Genomic DNA, 23,863 nt, shown 5'->3' with positions numbered 1-23,863 from the left:
ATGGGACAACCTCCCATGTCTGGTTCTTGTGAAGAGACTCCATCTCTTCTTGCATAGCAACCAACCAACTCTCTCTATCCTCCGCGGTAATAGCTTGTTTGAAGGTGACCGGCTCGTCGTCTTCCACCGAGAGTGCATATTCAACAAGATTTGCCTGCCCATAATGCCTAAGAGGTTTGTCTGACCCTAACCTCTGTACCGGCTTATATAACCGTTTCGGCCTAGTGTGTACCGAAACATCCTGCTGTTGTTGTTGTAAAACTTGTGTACCTTCCCCTTGAACCTCCTCATGATCGGGTTCATCAATTTTCTCATCCTGAGTATTATCCTGATGCTCCACCTGATCATGATTCCTAGAAACCCATTGGTCTTCGGCTTCTACTTCCACTACTTGAGCTTTAGTAGACCCAACATCACCACAACTAGGCACCGTAGCTTTCGCCATAGCTACAATAGATGACTCATCAAACACTACATCTCTGCTGATTACAAACTTCTTGTCTTCCGTACACCACAACCGGTAACCCTTGACTCCTGTAGCATATCCTAAGAAAATTGCCTTCTTTGCTCTATTGTCAAGTTTGTTACCTTTAACATGGTAATAGGCCGTACAACCGAAAACCTTAAGTCTCCCGTAATCTGCATGTTCACCTGACCACACCTCGTAAGGTATGCCGCCATCTAAAGAAGAATGTGGAGACCTGTTCACAATATAACAAGCTGTAGCAACAGATTCTGCCCACCATTCTACGCCTAATCCCGAATTGGAGCGCATACATCTAGCCTTCTCAAGTAGTGTACGGTTCAATCTCTCTGCGACTCCATTCTGCTGAGGTGTGTTTACTACTGTCCAGTGCCTCACAATGCCTTCCTGATTACAAAACTCCTTGAATGCCCCATCCGTGTACTCGGTCCCATTATCCGACCTTAACGTCTTCAGCTTTCGACCAGTTTTGTTCTCAACCATTGCTTTCCACACCAGGAACGTGTTGAATACCTCATTCTTATGCTTCAGAAAATAAAGCCAGACAAATCTCGAATGATCATCAACGAATGTAACAAAATACCTGGAACCACCCTTGGAAGGTAACTTTGCCGGTCCCCAGACATCGGTGTGTACGTAGTCTAACACCTCTTTGGTCCTGTGCTTGCTTGTAGAGAACGTCACCCTGTGTGCCTTCCCGAACACACAATGCTCACAAAACTCCATGCAAGGCTTCTTCATGTCCTTCAACAAGCCTTTCCCGCACATCAAAGATAGACCCTTTTCTGACATATGCCCAAGGCGCATATGCCAAAGCCTCGTACTAGCCGTTGGATCCCTTCCACTGATTCCTACTGCTACATCTCCCGTAATTGTTGTCCCCAAAAGTTTGTATAAATTACCGTAACGAGTACCTCTCATTACCACCAAAGAACCCTTAACGACTTTTATGGAGCCATTCTCTATAATTATCTTACAGCCGTTCCGCTCCAACACACCAAGGGAAATTAGATTTTTCCGCAAATCGGGTATGTGTCTTACGTCCGTCAATGTTCTCACCACTCCATCGTGCATCTTGATACGTATTGTTCCGAGTCCCACAGTTTTACATATACTATCATCACCCAGTATAACTGTACCACCATCTATACTCCTATAGGTAGTAAACAACTCCCTATTTGGACACATATGGTGTGACGCCCCTGAATCAAGCATCCACTTATCGAAGATCTTCTCAGACACCTCTGTCACCGAGAAACATTCGTCCACCTCTTCTGACACATATCCCGCCTCTTGCATCTCTTGTTTCTCCTTGTAGCCTTCGTTCTTTTGCTTCAACTTTCTCTTTGGACAAGCCGCTTTAAAGTGGCCAAGCTCACCACAACTAAAGCACGTTTTCTTGAAAGAGCCTCTAGATTTGGATCTAGATTTCCCGCCCTTTCCCTTTCCCCTTTCATTACTCCTCCCCCTCGTTACAAACAACCCTTGTGCTTGTTCTTTGTCTACTCCACCCGACGCCACACTGCTAGTAGCAACCTTACGAAGGTCATCCGCTAATAACGAATTTCTCGTCTCTTCCATGCTTAGACTATCACCAACAAGCATCAAAGTTTGAACAAGGTTCTCATAGGATTTAGGCAATGAAAGTAACAATATGAGGGCTTGGTCCTCATCCTCAACCTTAACATCAATATCCTTCAGATCTGAGATAATCCTGTCAAACCTATTCACATATTCCTGAATAGAAGAACCCTCTTCCATTCTACATGTGAATAATTTGGATTTTAAGTAGACCCGATTCGTTAAAGTTTTCGTCATGAAACTGCTTTCTAGCTTTAACCACACACCCGCCGCCGTTGTTTCTTCGTCTACTAGGAACGCCACGTCCCTCTCAAGACACAACATAATGGTAGCCCGTGCTTCGAGGTCTAACTCTTCCCAATCCTCATCTGACATATCTCCTGATTTCTTTCCCGTCAACGTCTTGTGTAATTTCTGCGAGATTAACAGATTCTTCATCTGCATCCGCCAATAAGAAAAATCGTTTTTCCCATTGAACTTCTCTATCTCATATTTCCCTGCTTTGACCGTACCACTTCTCGATCCCATCTTCTCTTCGTTCAATCTCAACAAGGCTCTGGTACCAATTGTTAGAACTAAAAGTCGCGGAAGCTATCGAACCTACCCAGAAATTGATCCGATTATGAAGATTAATCGAAAAGCTAAGTCAAAAAACTAAAATATCTCTCTCTCAATAAAATAATAACTACGAAACAAAAAAAATAATACAAAAAAATAATAATTAATAAAAATCTCTCTCAATAAAATATAACAATGAATTTCGTAACATTTAATTGATACAAGTGTCCGTGCCCTAGGGCACAGGATATACTCTAGTGTTATTAAAGGTAAAACAATGGGTCGGTATAATTAACGTCTAATAAACTTCTCTTGTACAAAAATATAGTTGAAGTTTGTGAAACTTGAAAGTCCAAAGTGACAATTGTTATTCGAAAAATGTAACAAAGTTGTTCATCGAGAAGAGTTGGCAAAAAATAAATTACTATTATTTGCTCTCACTTACTACATTTGGCTCAAGCTTAACCAACTTAGAGTAACAACAACTACTAACTACTAATTGTTTTCCCAATCATTTTTGGCAATTTTGATTGTTTGTTACATACAATAAAAAATGATTGATAATTTTTATGAAATAAAAAAGAGTGGTTGGTATTGAAAGTGAATATAACCCAACAAATTGGAGAATTAAACTATATAAAAGAAAAGACATCTCCTCTCCCTCATCTCTTATTTTGTGAAGAAAAAAAACCATTTTATTGCTTTCAAAAGTAAAGCAAAGTCCCTTTAAGCATTGTGAAGACGACATGATAGTATTTGATAGCTTTTATCCAAGTACTACACTCCACACACACAATACCCTACACACTCTCTCTCATTTTTAGTTCACAAGTAAAAGAACTCCCAATGTCAAAACACCCCAGGAACCAACTCATGATTCCATTTGTGTTTTTTTTTTTTTATAATGGTTATATATATACATTGGCCAACAACGGATAGCTCTCTCAACAAAAAAAATAACTGATAGCTCGGTTGGTAAGGCATGTACTTCAAAACCTGGAAGTCTTAGGTTCGATTCCGATCGAAAGTGAAATCAATAATTTATTGAACTTAGGTTATTTAAGCATAAACAAAATAGTTAGTTGTGCTATAGGCCCGTTTCTTTAAAAGTTTAAAGTTTGCGATTATCGTGCTTATGAAATCTTATTGATGTATCTATATCATTGTAATAACTGTCGTAGTCACTTTCCAAAAAAACAATTGTATACAATAAAAATAGTTAGTTCTGCTTATCACATCGTATCGATGTATCAATCCCTTTGTAATGACCATTGTAGTCAATATTAAAAAATATACATATATATAACTAACTTCAATATTACAAGCGATACAGATTGAGAGTGGCTATCCTTGGTGCCCAAAGAATTATAAGCCAGGACTCAAAATTTAACAATTATGTGTTGATTTAGGCCCAAAGGTAACAAGGGACCAAACTTGGGTCTGCCTTTAGTTTTAATATTCATTAACGAGATCTTCACTGATTGACATTTATTGTGAAAATTTGATGGTTTGAATCTATTTTAACCCTCTAATTACCAACTCACTACAAAAAAGATCAATTGTCAAAGTTGACTAAATTGAAAACAAATTTGGATGTTGGACATGTTTAGGGAGCCCAAAGAGAATTAACATAAATTATTTCTTTTTGCTGAGATGCCTTTAATCAACTTTTTGCTAGCCCTAATTCAAAAAAAAAAACTTTTTGCTAGCCACTTATTAGCATTATTTGGTTGATTGACTAATTTGTCCAGTAATTGTGTAATGACAAAGTTCAATTAATAGATTAAGATACTTGTTAACAACTTTTGGTACTTAAATTTCATATTCATCTTAATTTGAGTACTCCTCTCATATTATTGAAAAACTTTTACATTGAAAGCATTAAAAACTATTTTTCCTTTTAGTTTTGGTCCTACTCCTACCCTTTAAACTTTAAAGGGTCTCTTAGCTTTGACAGTAGAATTATTTGTGGAAATGTGGGCTCCAAAATAATTAAACATCCATAGTTATTTGATATGATATTATTTCTAGTGTTTGTTTTGATAGTCGTTACAGTCGTGACAGTGGCATTGCTACATCAATAAGATATGATATGCACGATAATCGCTAAATTTTAACCTTACAGAATGGGTCTAACATGCAATTAAATTACGGCGTAAAACACAATTAAACTACTTTATTGGTACCTTTCCTAACTAAAGTTCAATAAACCATGAATTTCATCGAATATTATACCGTAATTTCTTGATATATTTTGACAAGCTAAATATCTTTTGTAATAAGCTATTTCTTTTACGAAAAGTACCTGCAAGGGGAATAGATTAGTTACGAGAACATACGAGGGAGAATGGCGAGAGACTCCTCTCATTTGACAAAAGATCTATAGGAAATAAGTATGCAACTTAGCAATATCAATCATTGCCAAATGCCAATAAGATCAAACACTTTTTTGGTCTGCAAGACTATGCTTTCCAACTCAAACTTGAACTTGTATTATTGGTTCTTGATTTTACCAAGTTGGCCCGCCTTTACTTTTTTCCTTTTACTTTTTTACTCTCTTAAGTCATATATATTCACTCTCTCTCACCATAATGTACCATATGATCTAGCTTTGGATTCGATTTAATTTGTTGCAAAAGAGAGAGAGAAAGAGAGAGACAATGAAGGTGTGAAGAAATGAAAGAAACCATTAATTTATGTCTTGTAATTGAGTGATCATCTTTAGGGAACAAAAATTAGTTCCATTTTCATTCCTTTAGTTTTTGTTGGGTTTAATTTTGATTAGTTTTATTTGGTTTTCTAAGCAGATCTTCAATTGGGTTCACCGGAAATTCAATCACAAGAATGTCGATAACTACGTCCTTTGCCCCAAAAAAGGTCTCACTTCCTACCTATTTCTTCTTAATTTTTATTCATTTATATAACTATGAAAGTATTTCAATCATTTTCAGATATATTTTATCCATTTTCTAATATGTGATAGATATATCTTTTGCCGTGAAAAAGATGGGAAATTTTTCTAGGAACCACAAACTCCCATCTTATTCACTCATATATTCTTAACCGGGATAGCATAAAATATATGGAGTTCGATTTCTTCAATTTTATTGTGGTTAACATTTCCTTAATTGTCAGGTGAACTACCATTTCATGATTCGATTAAACTAGAAACCGTTACAATCGAAAACGACAGTGAAGCGCTACTCGAAGAAGTCACATTAGCAGATGTTTTTTACGGCATTTTAACTATTGGGACATTTGGCTTGGATCCGTTAAATGGAAAAGAATATTCTGTTAATGATAACCACAAAGAACCAGAAGAAAGTAGTGAAAAAGTAACGGCAAATGAGTATTCAGTTAAAGACAACGATACAAACAATTTGAATCCCTTAGTCGTTAAGACAGTCAAACAAAATTTGGGAGAAGTTGTGAATGATTACAATCTTGACACGTGTACAACAAACATTGATCGGCTAATTTCAACCGTTGATGATACTTTTCCTTTACTTAAATCTGACAATACTGAGATTGTGGAGAAGAAGAGAGTAACTCTAGCTGATTTATTCTCAGCTGACTCAGATGATGTTGTTGCCGGGAAGTTAAATTCGGGCAAAACAACTCAGGATTCCGGTGAGAAGAAGCGGGTGCTTTTTACCAAGAATAAAGGTCACTTATCCACTAAGAAGTTAATGACACACAAGGGAGAGGATTTCCGTCGAATGAAAAAATTACAAGGAGTAAGAACTCTCATTTCTTCTTAACCGAAACATTAATTCGTACATTGTTTTAAAAAATGTTTAAATATTCCTCAGGAACAACTTATATACAATATTTGTGTAATAAGAGACAAATAATGAAGTACTAATATCAAACTCTAAACCCACTATTAATAGCATTACCACTGTTAATTGTGTAGTTTGTATCGAAGATGGTAAGGAAGAAGATTCATCCGGAGCTCGAAAGCAAGAACCCTAGAAAGGATGGATCATTCAACAATGGTAGAAGACCTGAAATGATCTCTCTCCTTCAAGGTATAATTACTTCTTAATTCAATACTAATACTTCAAAATTAATTACCTCTGATGTAGACTGTGTATCTAATTTATGATTGAACTAACTTCGAATTATTAGGTATTCAAACATATAACTTATCTCTGTTTGTTGCAGATGTTGTTTTCCCATTGTGATGAAATTAGGTAGCTACGAATTGGTTTTCACATTTTTAAATGATCATTTGAAGGACTTGCTGTTGTTGTTCATTTTATTTTACTTATTTTTTATCTTTTTTTTTTTTTGATGAAGAACTTATTTTTTATCTTAGTTTGGAGCATTTGAAATTTGAATGGGGTGTGATTCACTTTATTTACAATGTAATATGTTTGTGATTGAATCGATTATAGGTTCGGTTGTTTTCTTTTTTTTATATATAACAGTAGCATTTTATACCAATTTATATATAGGAGATTGAATTGTTGATTTGGTTCGTACAAATACTTATGTGACGTAGGCAACTGAAGCATTACCACCTCTTTTTTCAGTAATCTCTACTCAGTCTTTGGTTTAGATTTATTTGTTCAAGAATAGTTTTTGAATATGACTCGTCGTCGGAAGTTAAGGGGTAAACCTAATGTAACCGATCAAACCCACATACAATTGTATGTGGTAAATTATAATAAAGAAGTTGTTCTCCGTGGATGTAGGTCTTGAGTATTCGACCGAACCACGTTAAATTATCGTGTCTTTTACTTCATGTTCATACCTCCGATTATTTATATAATCGTGAATTTAACACTAAAAAAATAAGCTCTTTCACCTGATGACATGCATGTGACTATTATACAAACAAACATGTGTTTTTTTGTGGAAGGAATGGAGAGTTATAACTTATAATTACCTCATACAATATGACACTTCAACCATAGATCAGAGTGACATACCAAACAAATGTACGTTAACTCTAGTTTTCCCCCAATTATTGACCAACCAATAAACTTGACTTTTATGTTTGTCTGATATTTTAACTTTTTTTTTTTTTGAAACGTCTGATATTTTAACTTGATTCTGAAAATTATGGTTTCCTTAATTAAACTTAACCGTCAATACCTTTTTATTTTTTTACCATTCATTTCCAAATCAATCCCATCATTTTCCTTGTTCTCTCTATCGACGATTGAAAATTAGTTATCAAAGATTACTAGACTAGCGTATGCCGACATTTAATATCAACTTTTTCAAAAAATTCCTTTTGGTTCTTCATCTACTTCTTCCTCTTGTGTTTGTTCTCCTTTCACCTCCACCACAGTTTGACCACCATTACCTGCCACCACGACCATCATCTTTCATTTTCTCTCATCTATCATATCTTATAAATTGTAAAGTTAGGGTAATGATACTACTACATGCCATGCCCCATACAAGCTGGTAGGTGAACAAAGTCACATGGAGATATCTTTTTTTTTTTTAGACCAATTTACGTAAAACAAACTTTACCTCTTATTTGTTCTTATATAAATAGAGAGACCCGTTGATCTAGTCAACTTATGCATGAAAGTTTAGGGACGTCTTGTTAGAAAAACAAAAGGATGAGATTGTACAAAAAGGAAAAAGTATTCTTTGTAGTCTCTGTCTGCCTATTGACAAAACTGTTAACTAAAAGACTAAATAGTCTATTGGTCAAAACATTGGAGCAAAGTTAAATTTAAAATCAGTCCTTGTGCTGGTCTTAAACAGCGGTGCCCCCAGCTTCACTCGACTTTCTTTCTCTATGTTCCGGGCCACAATAAATTCAAAATGGGCTTCACTAACAGGCCACTGAAAAATAATAACCAGGCCAGCCCGATCAAATTTATTTTCCTCAAACAAAACCCTAGAGATATATAAGCAATCTTTCGGTAAGACAAGAGACGCGTGGCTAGGGTTTCGGTAGCAGAGAAAATTCAGAAAGAGAGAAGATGCAGATCTTCGTGAAAACCCTAACTGGGAAGACCATAACCCTAGAGGTCGAATCAAGTGACACCATCGATAATGTCAAAGCTAAGATTCAAGACAAGGAAGGTACTTTATTTCAACAACCAATCCCTTACAATTTTTCATTTTCATCAAAATTAGATTCGATTGTTCTAAGATTTATTGTTTTGAATTTCTCAGGGATCCCACCTGATCAGCAGCGATTGATCTTCGCTGGTAAACAGCTCGAAGATGGCCGTACTCTAGCTGATTACAACATTCAGAAAGGTTCATTGAAGTCTCTTCTTTTAGTACATTTTTTCTTTCACTTTTGCTATAAATTCGATTTTCAGTGTTGTTTAGTTGTAAAGTTTGAATCTTTGATTATGAAAATGGTGCAGAATCAACACTTCATCTTGTTTTGAGGTTAAGGGGAGGAATTATTGAACCGTCTCTAATGGCTCTGGCTAGAAAGTACAACCAGGACAAGATGATTTGCCGCAAGTAAGCAAACATTTCATCTTTAACGCTTATTCTGATGAAGATCTTTATTTAGTCTATAGTTCTTATTTAGTATTATAGTGAATGCTGTTCAAGCTACCTGAAGCCAACCTAGGCATTTATTTTTTCACCAAATTAAGCATCTACAAGATCTTGTTTATTGAATTGAGTTCATGAGCAACCAATTCTTGTTTGTATATGGTATGGGTATTGTTGTTTGTATATGGTACTATGGGTATTGAATTGAGCATCTAGAAGATGCTTACAACTACATGGTTGGTGCTAATGACGTCCATTCAGAAGTCTTAAACGTCTTATAGAATGTGACTTATTTGTGTATATTTTTGCATCAATGGAAGTAGAAATGATTTATGCATATAGGTTGTATTGATGCTCTTTCTCTCCATATCATGTATTGTTAATAAACATTATAAAGTTATAGTGTTCCAATCTCCATTTACATATTATATGGTATTTTGCGACATCTATAGTTCTTTGACAAAGTGATGCATTGGGTCACTTACCTTCTCATGATTGTAACTGAAGTTACCTTGCAATTGTAAAAATGGATTAGGCTTTGGAATGTACTTTAAATAGTTAAACAAATTACTAAGATTTCGTTGCCCTTTGTATAGCTTCATAGCCTAGGGGTGCTGAAGTTATCTAGGCAATTCCCTCAACCCTTGTTTGGAGTGGTAAGAGGTTTAATCTTCCACCATAGAGGTCAAGGTTTCGAGGCATGCTGACAATTTAAAAAAAAAGAAGTTATCTATGCAATCGGTGCAAATTTCGTTCATCTAGGAACAATTACCCCATACCAACGATACCTATTCTTCTGTTTCATTTTCTTCATGTTAATATTGGGGCTTCTGTTTAATATTTAAATTTTTGTCGTATAAAATTGATAGATGGAGGTTTAGAAGTAGAAAAGTCATGAGCATCTATAAAAACAAACTTGACACATGTGGAGGAATTAAGGGGAAAAGGCATACGGGATACCCATCCCTAGACGAGCTGAGGCAAGGGAGGATTCGTTAAGTCGAGTCGCCTCAAACAGCATAGATTACCCTTGGAAATTTGTTAGATGATTGAATTTGAAACAATAACTTCAGTGGAACATTTGCTACAGGATTGTTTTATGTTCTTCAAACTGATATCGTATGATTTTTTGGACTTCTTGTAACTAAAATTGCATTGATACTACTGATAGGTGTTATGCACGTCTTCACCCGCGTGCTGTGAACTGCAGAAAGAAGAAGTGTGGGCACAGCAACCAGGTAAATCCTTGTCTTAATATGCTGCTTTCTCTCTTTCCTAACCTAAGTTTAAATTTCACATTCTAACGATTGTTTGTTATTTCTATGTGCAGTTGAGGCCAAAGAAGAAGATTAAGTAGACGATTCATAAGGTTTTGGTGGGCATAGTTAGTAAAATCAGTGTCCAGCTAGGGATTCAGATATCATTACTAGTAGACCTTTGTTCTTGATTTGCAAACTTCATTTCTATCGTTGCTGAATTACCTTTGTTTTTGGTTGAAAATGCAAAGTATTTTATAAACAGAATTCAACTAGTTGGTTGCCTTATTGTTTGAGAAGTTTCTTTTTTTGCGCAGTCCAGTACGTGGTCTGGATTGAGCACAAATTTAACAAGGTTATGGGCCGATGGGCTCGTTCCAGTATAGGGTCATTTTTGCCTGATAGATGTCGTTGAAGAGTCCATTTTCTTCCATTATCAGGAAGAGGGATCATTCTTTATGATACTCAAAACAGTTCCTGAGACATCTATATAGGCTTGTCTTGGGCCTTCAAGAGTTGTTCAGTGTTCTCCATAGTTTTGCCCCAGAAAAAGTTCCATTGACTTGTCAAGTTCCACAAAGGCAAACAAATCATATTACTTAAGTGCTATAGTTAGGCTCTCTCATCAAAAAAAAAAATGCTATAGCTAGGCAGTTTCTGTGTCAAAATCTATAACATTCTCTCCCACCTAAGTTGGCAAATATGTTCGTTGTGAACTTAGTTCAACATCTGTAGTAGCATATCTTCGCTTTCTTGCATTGTCTTTAGAAGTTGCATTGTATATGCCTTCCGAGACTTCTTGGCATCTTCTGACATATAGGCTTTGCACATGCCCTACATCCTTGTAATTCTAGGTAGAACCCAATAGCTATTACGACCTATATATAATCGTGGAATTGAGACATGTTCTTTCAAAATTACCTTGACAAAGTGATTTTCCTTCTTGGATATAGCAAGTGCAACAATTTTTTGTTGTAATTGAACACCTCCTCTTAGCGATAGGTAATATTTTGTTTATCAGAGATTACATTATTCGGAGTCCACTTTGTATGTAGATTTGAATTTAATTATTTGTTCGTCTAAGCAATACATTAATAAAATTAATGAATTTAATTTAATTTTTTGGCAAAAAAAATATGTGAAAGAGAATGTATACTTTCTTAAGAATAAAAAGGAGATATAAGGTATTCTTCAACTTGCCATCTTCATTAAGGTTTTTATTTCCAAGTAAAACAAGATTCTCATCTTGAGGGGAAATCCTTGGTTACCTTTGGGATTCCCTTTCATAAATCACATAATTAATTAAGAAATTTAATCTCTTTTATTCTACTTTTAATATTATCAATCGCAACAAGAAGTATTTCGTTTCCAAAAATTAAATTAGATGGTTGTTATTTTTAACAATCACGTTCATTAAAGACACGAGTTTAAGGTTACTAATGACGAATCTACTTTAACTAATAAACACTAGTAGTTTTCAGTCTATAAATACTGAAAGATGGTAGAGAACAAGAAAATTCATACGTACTCAGATACTCTACAGACATGATTCAAAATTTAGGTTTAACCCAATGGCACGAAGGTAATTGGGTTTATTTAACAAAACTAGTAAAGAGTTATATTACCTCAAAAAAAAATAAAGTAAAGAGTTATAATAAGGATTTATCCACTAGCTAATCTAACCCCTATCTTTTATATTGTGTCAGGTCAAGTTTCCACCAATATTTTGGTCCACATGGTTGACTACGTGTCATTCTTATGGATTTGCTTTATTGACTCTCTGCCACTTCTCTGGTCATTACATAAACTCTCCCATTAAAGTAACCCTGAAATAAATAAATAAAAAGAGAGAAAAAAAAGGTCCCTAATTAAATTGCCTAGATACTTTTTAAATCTTCTCATCAAAGTCAATAACTTATACTAATTTCATTATCTATTTGTGCTGTAATCCATTAAAACAAAGTGATTAGTACATCAATTAAAATAAGAATTGTTCTTTACCTACTCTACTAATCTCAAAAATAAATGTTGTTAAGGATCTCATCTCATCTTTGGGATTTTTCCATGGTGGGTGCTAATTGAGTGTACATGGATGTGTAAGCTTTCTCATTACTCTCTTTTTCTTTCTCACTACCAACATATGCGAAAATCTCCACTTGAATGACTTAAGCTACATATTATTCTATTCTTATTTACTCAATTTTTCGAGTGTCGTTGGATTAGTTTACATTGTTCAGGAGGGAATCTGGAACTTGGGTTATAGGCATACGCACAAATTTAGTGTAGGTAGAAGTTTTCAAGACGGACTCGTGGAGTATTCTCTAGTAACAAAATTCTGTATAGATATGGTCGTTTAAAGCCGGATAATATTAATAACGGTTAAGACTTGGGATATAACGTTAACCGAAATCAACAAGAAATTGGCCATAAACGGCTGTGATTTATACGCTTAGAGACATTGACCCAAAAATCGTGGCCATCACAAATGGTTCCTGTTTTAAGTTGGATCATGCTTGGAGTCATGCATCATTGTTCAAGAAATTATATAAATGACCTGAAAATGACATTGACGACAAGGTGAAGTTGATATGACCAGTTCTCATTGGTCTGGACAAATGAAGAGAAGACTGGAAATAATAGCTGGCGACGTCAATTTTTAGACTGTAGTCGCACCCCATATTCAAACTAGATAGTAATTATCATGAAAACATATAGAAGAGAAATTAAGGAGAAGAGAAATCAAGATGAAGGGGGTATCAGTAATGGGAGTCGTGTGGGTGGTGGGGGTAGTTAAAACTTTTTAATAGTGATGGAATCAAATCAGAGAGAATAGGACATGAAAGACGACGTCCTTATTTGAATAGTAAAATTTAATTTACAGGGACTTGACATTTACGTGTTTTGTGTTGTTTTTGTACGCTTCATCCTTTTCTTCTCTCTCTCTCTAAAAAAAAATTCTGTCACTGCATGGCACATACAAATTTCAAATCCACACAAATTTCAAATCCACACAAATTTCAAGATGGTGTCTCTCTCTCTCTCTATAGAAAGAGAAAATGCTTTGAAAAGTGGAGCACGTAGTGTCTTCTCCGTTTGTCATTCACTGGGTGTGTATAGAAAGACGTACAGACAGAAATTAACTAAGAAACAGATAGATAGAGAGAGAAAGTGGTACCCAGATTGAAGCGGGCACTTCCCCTAAACTAAACCGGTTAAGATAAAAAAAGACAAAGAGATAAATTTTCAATCAGAGAAGAAAGAGTGGTGTTAATATTTTAACTGTACTTTAAATAGTTAGTTTTAGGTCCCACTAATGGTAAATTACATATGAGTATGAAAATAATACTATAGATTAATGGTGGTTGTTTTAGAATTTTGTCATTTATCTTGTGTCATCATTGCTTTGTAAACGAATTAACGACTTCGATAATCTCACTTCTCTCTTTAATCACCCAGAGCCCTAATGAAGCTTTTGTGTTCAAAGGAGTTATCTAAACAATGAGTAATCTCTGCTTATATGAGAGTTGTTGTTTTTGTATGGGAAAATGATATAGCAAGAAATGTTCCAGCAGATATGCAAAAGAATCTCAAATTACTAGTTGGTGTAGATTTGGCACTTCATTTTAATTTGTTTCTCAAATCAAGAGAAAATATTGACAATTGATTTTGGTGTGTTTGGTTGCAGGATTCCTATTAAAAGTGGGATTTGGTAGGAATCATGAATCCTTCGTCTGTTTGGCTACCAAGAATCCCAGGACTCTTGAATCCTAAGGATTCCTAATTCCAAAATTTGTATTGGACCAAAATCTCACCCTACCTCCTAAGATTTGCTAGGATTTTGAATTAATAAACCTAAATTTCAAACTTAAAATCAACAAAAATTTATTTCCCTTCTACAAAATAATTATTTTTTTCAAAAATAATTATTTTTTTCAAAAATCATTATTTTTTTCAAAAATCATTATTTTTTTCAAAAATCATTATTTTTTTCAAAAATCGTTATTTTTTTTAAATCATTTTTTTTTCAAAAATCATTTTTTTCCAAAAATCATTAATTTTTTCAAAAATCATTATTTTTTCAAAAATAATATTTTGTGGAAGGAATAACTATTTTTTGAAAAAAACAATGATTTTTGAAAAAAATAATGATTTTTGAAAAAATAATGATTTTTGGAAAAAATAATGATTTTTGGAAAAAATAATGATTTTTGAAAAAATAATGATTTTTGGAAAAAATAATGATTTTGAAAAAAATAATATTTTTAAAATAATTATCTTGTAGAAAGAAATAACTATTTTTGAAATTTTCGTGAAAAAAATAGGTTTAATGAAATTTCAGTTACCTAGAGAAAATATTTGGATGAGATTTTGTTTTTGGGATATTATTCATGTATTTGAAGGATATTATTTTAATTAGAATCTTATTTTGTAAGAATCCAAATATTATTGACAAACAAACCAAAGGATTTTAAATGAAGGAATCAATAAGCCTAGAATTCTTATTGGTTACCAAACAAACCAAAAGAAACCATTTGGATTCATGAATCCGTGGAATCATGAATTCCAAGGACTCATGAATCCACGGATTCATGAATCCTGCAACCAAACGCACCATAAAATTCTTCCTCAATTTACTTGGGGTTTTCCCATCTGTCACAAATTTCTTCCTTATGTGAAATTATTGAATTTTGCAGTTCATTTTAATTTGTTTCTCAAATCAAGAGAAAATATTGATAGTTGATTTAGACTTTTGGTATAGAAAGAGCACTATTTAGCAAAGGGAATGCGTTAGAAAAGTCAATTTATGTATTTGCTCTTCCTTTACCAAATTAGTTTAAGAAGGGCGTTATAAGAATCATTTAATAAATAGTGTCAAAATAGAAGGACTTAGATAAAAATTAATAATAAATCTAATATTTTATTCACTTGTAGTAGTTTCTCTCACATAAACAACCAAAACCCTAAAATCGTCACTACTATCAAAATCACCAATTAAAAAACTTACAAAGTTTACCATCACTATAGTCTTAGTTTCGAGCTTTTAATGATGCCTCAATATATCTCATGGATGAGGAACCACCTTTAATGAAGGAGGCAACCTACATCAAGAAAGAAGATTCCTTTGACTTAAACGTAGACATCGAGTTAAACGAAACCATCGACTTAAACAAGGACATCGACTAACGAAGTTATCGACTAAACAAAGACATTTATAATGAAGATAATATGTCTCAGGTAAAGAAATATACTTTTTTTGTCTTCCTCTAACTGTGAACAAACGTTTTTTGGGGTTTTAGGTCGTTTTTTTTTCGTAAAGAATTTTCGGTTGGACCGACTGAAAAAGACAACAAATTCAGTAGGGTCGGCTGAAAAAGACAGCAAATTTCGGTCGTAACGGCTGAAAAAGATGACAAATTTCAGTTGGGTCGATTGAAAAAGATAACAAATTTTGGCCGGTCCCGCCGAAAATAGTAATAAATTTCGGCTGAGATGGGTGAAATTAGTCTGTCTTTTCAACTGCTCTGGCCGAATTATTTTTAAATTTTCAGTTGGTATTCATGAATTTTTATTTATGATAAGCGAAATTTCTTTTATGTAAATGTCACTTATATCTTTTTCGAGTTACTTCCTTGTTTGTATTCTTCATTGCAATATTGATACTTGAAATCTTCAAAAGTTACTTTAACTAGTGTTAAAATCCTAAAAATCTATGGAGAAATCAAACAATAACGAGAATTACAAACTCTCTATGGAGATAAGTGTTGTGTTAGTCATCTAGGAATTAGGTTTCTATTTCTATATCTCTCTTTTTGATAGAATCAAACAGATTTACAGTTTTCTCCGTTTCAGGATGTTTATCTCTCTTCTCTCTCTTTGGTTTGATCGAAGGTTTTAGGGCCAACAGGATTCTCTCTTCTCTCTCGAAGGTTTTTACTCGAACGGGAGGATACTCTCTTTTGGTCCAAAATAGTTTGATAGGAGGAACCAAAGTGTAAATTTGGGATATTTAAAAAAAATATTTATCTCTTCCTATTCTAAAAAGAGTGTTCTCCCTATCTAATGCACTGCCTTTGTTAAAAAATGCTCTTCCTACACCGAAACCCTTGATTTAAAATCCTTCCTCAATTTACTTGGGATTTTCCCCCCTCTGTCACAAGTAAATAGTCTCAAACAATTTTCCCCCCTCTGCTCAACTCTTTATTTTATTTTTAATTTATTTTTTTTGCTCAACTCTATTTTATGGAGTTAATTTCATTTTAACAAAAAGGAGAAAATTCTACAAAATGGAGAAGTCAACTATATAGGGGGGGGGGGGGGGGTAATTATGGACTCAGAAATTTCACGTGATCATCAAATTGACCCCCCGCATCCGAGAAGTCTTTTTTACTTTTTAACCATGGAACAAAGTCACAGCCGAGTGAGTGAGTTTGATGTTGATTGTTGATTGACTTTTGACCAAGATTTCTTCATTGGTGGGTCCCGTTTACCCAGGACGACTTTTATCCAAATAGCACTCTCACGTGTGGCATGGTAAACGGTAAAAGTTGAAAAATTACTGGAATGCATTTAACCACAATCTTTATCTGCCCTTATTTCTGGATAGGTGCCACTAAAGGTGTCTCATCTTTTTGCTCTCAATCCATCCATCTTGGCACTCAGTCTATCTTAAATTTATTTAAACATAATTTTAGTAAGTAGATATATTTTATTAGTTAAGTAATTAGAGAGTTAACTTTAGTGGAGTTAGTGTACTAGTTAGTGGGTTAATGGATGAGTTAGTGAGATCATGTGAGTTGTGGTTATAGTTAGTGGGTAGAATTTGGATCTATAATAAACCAGTCTTTCTAATCAAATAAGATCAAAATTAAGTCAAGTAATTCAATTCAGTTTATTCCTTCTTTATTCTTTTTTGTCTGTGTGAAATTAGTTTCCTTTATCACTCGTAAAATTAAAGTATTTTTTAATTTTCAACATTTGGTATCCGAGCTAGATATATTTTGTGATTACTAACCGAATTGCAAAATGAACGATCAATCCAACCTCCGCTTCCGCGATTTTGTGGGAAATTTTTTTATCAATGGTGTATCTAAATGAAAGCATTATTTGACTTCCAGGAAATTTAGGAGGTTGTCGAATTTGGGTATATAGAACCAATTGATCAGGTAACACATGAAACTCTCTCTCAGGTCCAAAAAGATAGTTTGAGAGAGAACAGAAAGAAGGATAAGAAGGCATGGTTCTTTCTCTATCAAGTTGTTGATGAGATTGTCTTCGAGAAAATCTTAAGAGCTGAAACAGTTAAAGAAGTGTGGGACTTGTTGCAAAGATCCTACAAGGGTGATGAGAAGGTAAAAAATGTAAGGTTGCAGACTTTACGAGGTGAATTTTAATCTCTTAATATGATTAACTCTGAAAATATTTCTGATTATTTTTCTAGAGTTCAATCTATTGTTAATCAATTGCGGGTTAATGGTGAACATTTTAATCATCTTCGTGTTATTGAGAAAATCATGATATCATTAACAAGTCGTTTTGACTATGTTGTTGCTGCAATTGAGGAAGGAAATGACTTCTCAACTATGTCAGTTGAAGCTTTGATGGGTTCATTATGTTCTCATGAACATAGGATGAACCAGAGAGCTATTACATGGTCTATAAAACAAGCTTTTTAAAGCAAAGTGTCTCTGCTTAAAAAAGGTGGTTCTAATGGTGAAGAGAGTCATGGTAAAGAATCCAAAAGAATTGGAAGGTATGATAAATCTAAAGTTAGATGTTTTTGTTGCAAAAAATTAGGTCATTATAAGTCAGAAAGTAGAGTTTCCAAGAAATATCTATAACATGCTAATTTTGTTGAAGATGATGTAGAAGAAGGGGAAACTCTTTTATTAGCTTGCAGAATGGATGAAGATTCAGATGAAGATTCAGATGAAGATTCAGATGACTATTCAGTAGAAAGTGATGAAGATGGAGTTTGGGGTTGTCCTGTTAAAGAAAATCATCAAATAAAAATTGATACTGATGATGAGACATTAGCTTCAGAACCTCAAGTAATTAAGATTACACCTATTTCTCCGAATATTCACGATAATTCAAATCCAGAATTATGTCCCAGTTCAACTTGTATTCAAGTTATGTCGTCAATGTTTGACGACTACGTTGTAAGCAATGATAATAATGGGTCTGACGACGATTTTGCAAGTTTTGTATCTTTTGCAGATTGTAATCCCACCGGTTCTATCACTTTTAAGAAGCAGTAAAAAATGGGGAGTGGATTTCAACTATGGATGATGAAATTCATTCAATTGAGAAAGTTGTAATTGGGGGTTAAATTCTCTACCTACAAGAAAGAAGTCAATTGAGTTGAAATGGTCTTTCAAAAACAAGTACAAACCAGATGATGGTCAAGTAGACAAATTAGCAATGAAAATGTACGATCAAGAACCAGATTAATGTGAAGTTTTAAGTTGAAGAACAAGTGTCTATTATTTTTATTAAGCCATTGAAGGTCCATTCAACTTTCAAGTTGAAGATTATGATGGGCGTTATGTCTTTTGAGTTTAAGGGAGGGTGTTAAATTTATTTAGACTCAATTTTAGTGAGTATATATATTTTATTAATTAAGTAATTAGAGAGTTAATTTTAGTGGGCTTAGTGTACTAGTTAGTGAGGTTAATGTACTAGTTAGTAGGTTAATGGATGAGTTAGTAAGATCATGTGAGTTGTGGTCATAGTTAGTGAGTAGAATTTGGGTCTATAAATAGACCAGTCTTTGTAATCAAATAAGAGCATCTCCAATGCAAAACTAAAAAAAAACTCAAATAGTCTTATGTGTCAAGGCTCAATTGAGTTTCTCTTTCCTAGATGTCAATGTTGAGATCTTCAATTCAAAAGGCATCCCCAATGCAACACTCTAAAAACTACAAAATAACTTAGGTGTCATTTCTTAGATGGTTAGATTTACTTTTAATATTGATTGTCCAATTGAGATCCACAAAAGAAATCTCAAATATTGAGTTTCTTCTTGAGATATCTCTACATTAAATGATGCCACGCCATTTTGAGATCCAAATTGAGTGTTGCATTGGAGAGAGTTTTTTACAAAAAACTCAAAAAATCTTAAGTTAAGTGGCACTCTAAGTTTTTTTAATTTCAGTGTTGCATAAGAGATGCTCTAAGATCAAAATCAAGTCAAGTAATTCAATTCAGTTTATTCCTTCTTCATTCTTCTTTGTCTGTGTGAAATTAGTTTCTTTTATCATTCGAAAAATTAAAGTATTTTTTTTATTTCCAACCGTCTAAGGCCTCTAGATTGGGGCAGTTTTGGGCTCCTTGCTTAATCCGTGTTGTTCAACTTCAACACAGATTAGATTCAGACCTGTTACCGTATCTAATTGTACTAATTAGTTGTTTAGTTCTCTAAATTTTGAATTTTGATTTTGTTGAACTAGTGTTTTGCGCATTCACTTATCTACGCACTATCTAATTAGGTTAGATCTTGTATCTCAAGTGCACAAAGTTTCGGCTATAAATAATGTCGGCATTTGAAAAAAAATAGGCATTGTTTTAGATCCAAAACTATGAAAGAGATTGATATCTGTACGGGCTCACATATAATACCTTAGTATACATAGTCCATTGGCTTATTTTTCTTTTCAATATGGAGGCACGTTCAACTTTATAAAGCTGTTCCAAAAAAAAAAAACTTTATAAAGCCTTTCTTAACAAAATCTTGATACTTCATAAAAAAAAAAACAAAAACTTGATAAAGCCACTTGCATTCATTCATTTTAATATTCAAGGTGTAATCATTTCGCGCGAGTGATTGATAGTGTTGACTGTAAAATCTTAGAGATCTCAGGTTCGATTCACGGGAGGTGGAATTCACATAGACTTATGTTATTAAAGATATAAATAATAAGTTCGTTAGGTTTTTGGTCTTTAAGCCCCTTTCATTAGTAGTTTAACTTAGCTTTAAAAAAAAATCCTTATTAACATCTCATTAACAAAAAGAGAAAATAAAAACATAATGTTGTTAGTACAAATTATCCTTTGGGATTTTTTTAATATTACAATAAAACATCCAAAGTTTCTCGGTCATAAGTCAAAACAAGAATGTTAATTACCAGGACCGAAATTCTAAGGTCTACTTATGTTTTTGTTATTCTTTTATTTTTTATACAACAATGAAGTTTACCAACCCATATTTGAGAGTTAAATTTTCATTAATTGAGAGTTGTATTTATTTTTTGGCTCACTCTTCCACATGCATGTGATATGTAAGGTCTATATCTTTCTCATCACTCTATTGATGTTTGTCACAAGATACATGCAAGATGTTTTTTGTGTGGTAAGTCTCATACCCTTGTCTTGCATGTCATTGATTTGGACAAGTCAATTGGCAATCCATAAAAATCTGGTTTAATGCTACAAACAATCACTAATGCAATATTAATGACCATGATATACCATGAAGAATCTTTTTGTTTTACTATACCGACTAATTGTGGGCCAAGATTTGGACAATTGAGATGTTTATAATTTGATGCTGTCCTCACAAAGAACTAGCAAGCAAGAGAGCATATAGATCCATCTATATCATTCAACTTCTGTATAAATTTTATGGTCAAAACAGTTTTGTTGCCTATTTTTTCATGAATACGGATTTATAATGAACTTATATTCACTCACTTGTTCGTATTAATTTCGATGTTTAGCTATAGTGCAAGAACAATTGATTCATGCACAGGGCCGACCCTAGTATATCGGGGTCCCCAAGCGAAACTAAAAATTGGGGCCCCATACAATAGATATTAGAAAAAAATTAAGTAAAATTTAAACAATGCAAATAGTAGGAATCGAACACTTGACCTTTCATTTAAGATCTAAACTCTTTACTACGACTTAAATTGTGTTTGAAATTGATTTAAAATATAATTAGTTTTTCGAAAGTTATATACGAAATATGAAACATGAGGCCCTTGATTATTTGGGGCCCAAAGCGACTGCTTTGGTGGCTTTGGTCACGGGCCGCCCCTGTTCATGCATGTACTATAAATGGAATGACTACCAAAAATGATGTGTGGAGGTCTGGAGGATGAGCAAGAAGCTGCATTGTACTTGGGGTGGAGGAGGATACTCTAGGATTGGGAAGCAGCTTATGATGGGGAACTATATATCCAGGATAAATGAGCATGTAGAAAGAGAATACGAGACAGAGGAAAATGAAGAATTCTCGGTTAAATCTTTTATAACGATGAAAAGAAGACTTGGCTGAGGAATTTCCGTGCAAACGCAAAATTCCTAGAAAAATTATCTTCTTTGTCTGGGAACATGTCCAAGGGAGCTACGTAATCAGACTAAACTACAAAAGATCGGGTTCAACATGTTTAATAGATACCCTACTGCAGACAAGCATGTGAGACAATGTAACATGTCTTGGATTAGCAATACTCAGTTCAGTCAATTTGTTAGTAATTGGGATGTCATGGTCAGGTTATAAGCCAGTTCAATTGTAATCTTTTGTTTTTTTTGTTGTCTCAGGGATGGTTAGCTTCCATAGCTACCACTCTGCTTTTCCGTTATCAATGAAACTATTTTGCATTCTCAAAAAAAAAATGTCTGGTTTAGCTGCGAGTCGTCAATGATTTTGATATATTTCACGAACTTGGATGCTCATTCATCATTTCACTCTAGTGTCACTCTATCATTTGTTTTATTTCTCAAAGTAATCGATCAAATATGGAATTGGATTAATAGTTCTTCTAACATGTCAAGTCAAAAAAAAATTTCTAATGGACAAGCAATACCATATGTTCAATTTATCTTACTAATCCAAATATAATACTTTTTTTTTGTTAAGAGAATCCAAATATAATACTTAAAAAGAGTTAATAAAAATAGAAAAAATGTATACCATGGTACTTGGTAGAATCATCCAATGAAGAAAAGATTAAAGAACATAAACTAAGGCCAATTCATTAGTACTATATTTAATGACATTTATCAGTTATTGAGGGTTTCAATACTTCAACCACTCCCCTGAGTCCCTGACTCACTCATTTTCTAGGTTATTTGTCTGGTTGCTTTCTCACATTTAAACCATCATCTAAATTCAGCTTTATCCAACGGTTCATCATTTATCTTTAAATTACCAAATCATTTTCTTAATCAACTAATTAACGGTTATGATTTGATCATGATTGAAAATAGACAGAAATCTAATGGTTTATAGAGAGAGATTAAGAAAGAAATGGTCTCTAGATAATATAGAGAGAATAAATAAATAAATAAATAAATAAATGCATGGGGGGTGGTGGTGTTCATTTGTGGGTCTGGAAACCAGCTGTTAGGGTTGGGTCTGCTGCTCTTTTTGTCTTTTTACCTTGTCTCTCTCTCTCTCTCTCTCTCTCTAGAAAACAATGTCTTTCTCTCTCTTCTTTCAATGCCCCTCACTCAGGTTCTGCTCTTTTATATAACACCAAATCATTCTCTTCATCATCACTTCTCTTCTTCTCATCATATCTTATCTCCCCCCCACCCCCTTCTTCTTCTCTTCCCCCTTGAAGGAAGGCGAAACTTTTGGGGGGAGTTCTAGTGAGAGAAACTAAATCAGCTACATAGATACAGATATTTGAAGAGGTGGGGAAGCTCTCTTATTTGAGGGGAATGTTGTCTGGCTCGAGGTCACCAAACTTTTTATCATTCATCTCTTAAATTTTAAGTATGTTCTAAAAAGAGAAAGAAACCCTAGCTATCATTGAGATGAATTAATCTGTTTTAGTGTCGTCGGACCAGGCTTCATCCCCCCCAATTAATGCTTCCACTTACCACCACCACCAACACAACATAAACCTAGATTTTCTCTCTCAAATTTCATATTTTGCAGAAGATCGATCTGTAAGTAAGTTTCAATTTTGAGTTATTTTAGGGTTTTGAGTTGTTTTTATTTGTGGGAAGTTAAGGTTGTTGGTGGGTAAGAGTAGCTAGATTGGTGTCATAATGAAATATTTTTGACTGTGTTACTAGCTTCTTTCTTTCTTTTTTTTCTGACGGAATCTAGAAGAAAAGGTTTTCATCATTACACTTTGATTTTTCTCTTAGATCTTTACTTATAATCATGATTGCTTCATCATTTGGGTTATCCCCCTTTTTCATTATGTAGCTTTTGAGGATCTGATTCTTCTCTTAATGTCTTTTTCGGATCAGGGTTTCAGTCCCTATCTTTCAAGTTTCTCTCTTTCTCTCTCTCTCTCTCTCTCTCTCTCTTAGGCTTTTATTTTATAGAGAGAAAAAAGAGATCTAACTACTGTATTATACTCTCTTAGGGTTACTACTTAATCCTCTTAGAAGACTTGTTTGCTTATGATTTTATGGAGGATTGATGATGTAATAATGATTCACTTCAAGTTTGTAGGTTACTTGTTGAGGTTCTTAAAATTGTGCTAGTCATAATTAAATTCATCATCTTTATTCTTCTTTGGACTTGTCTACTTTTAGT

General features: G+C 33.9%; 2 protein-coding genes across 3 annotated transcripts; both read left to right on the top strand.

The window, feature by feature from the left end:
* The first annotated feature begins 5,043 nt into the window (after window positions 1-5,043).
* On the top strand, window positions 5,044-7,072 carry LOC147534623 (protein TILLER ANGLE CONTROL 1-like). Of its 2 annotated transcripts, none has more exons than XM_086649348.1 (5): window positions 5,044-5,289; window positions 5,431-5,500; window positions 5,759-6,360; window positions 6,540-6,654; window positions 6,791-7,072. In XM_086649348.1, the coding sequence occupies exons 1-5, from the start codon at window positions 5,284-5,286 to the stop codon at window positions 6,808-6,810; spliced, it is 813 nt and encodes a 270-aa protein (XP_086505474.1). In that variant the 5' UTR covers window positions 5,044-5,283; the 3' UTR covers window positions 6,811-7,072. The 2 variants fall into 2 exon arrangements, with proteins under 2 accessions (XP_086505474.1, XP_086505473.1); XM_086649347.1 differs by having other exon boundaries at window positions 5,219-5,326.
* A 1,398-nt stretch (window positions 7,073-8,470) lies between these two features.
* On the top strand, window positions 8,471-10,640 carry LOC147534622 (ubiquitin-ribosomal protein eL40 fusion protein). The gene is made up of 5 exons (XM_086647505.1): window positions 8,471-8,677; window positions 8,771-8,857; window positions 8,971-9,073; window positions 10,281-10,347; window positions 10,440-10,640. The coding sequence occupies exons 1-5, from the start codon at window positions 8,575-8,577 to the stop codon at window positions 10,464-10,466; spliced, it is 387 nt and encodes a 128-aa protein (XP_086503631.1). The 5' UTR covers window positions 8,471-8,574; the 3' UTR covers window positions 10,467-10,640.
* The last annotated feature ends 13,223 nt before the right edge of the window (window positions 10,641-23,863 follow it).

The sequence above is a fragment of the Eschscholzia californica genome, unplaced genomic scaffold (genome assembly GCF_041429995.1).
Source record: "Eschscholzia californica isolate CP2 unplaced genomic scaffold, dmEscCali1.0.p SCAF_6, whole genome shotgun sequence".
Taxonomy (NCBI): Eukaryota; Viridiplantae; Streptophyta; class Magnoliopsida; order Ranunculales; family Papaveraceae; genus Eschscholzia; species Eschscholzia californica.
This window is presented reverse-complemented; position numbering and strand designations above follow the sequence as displayed.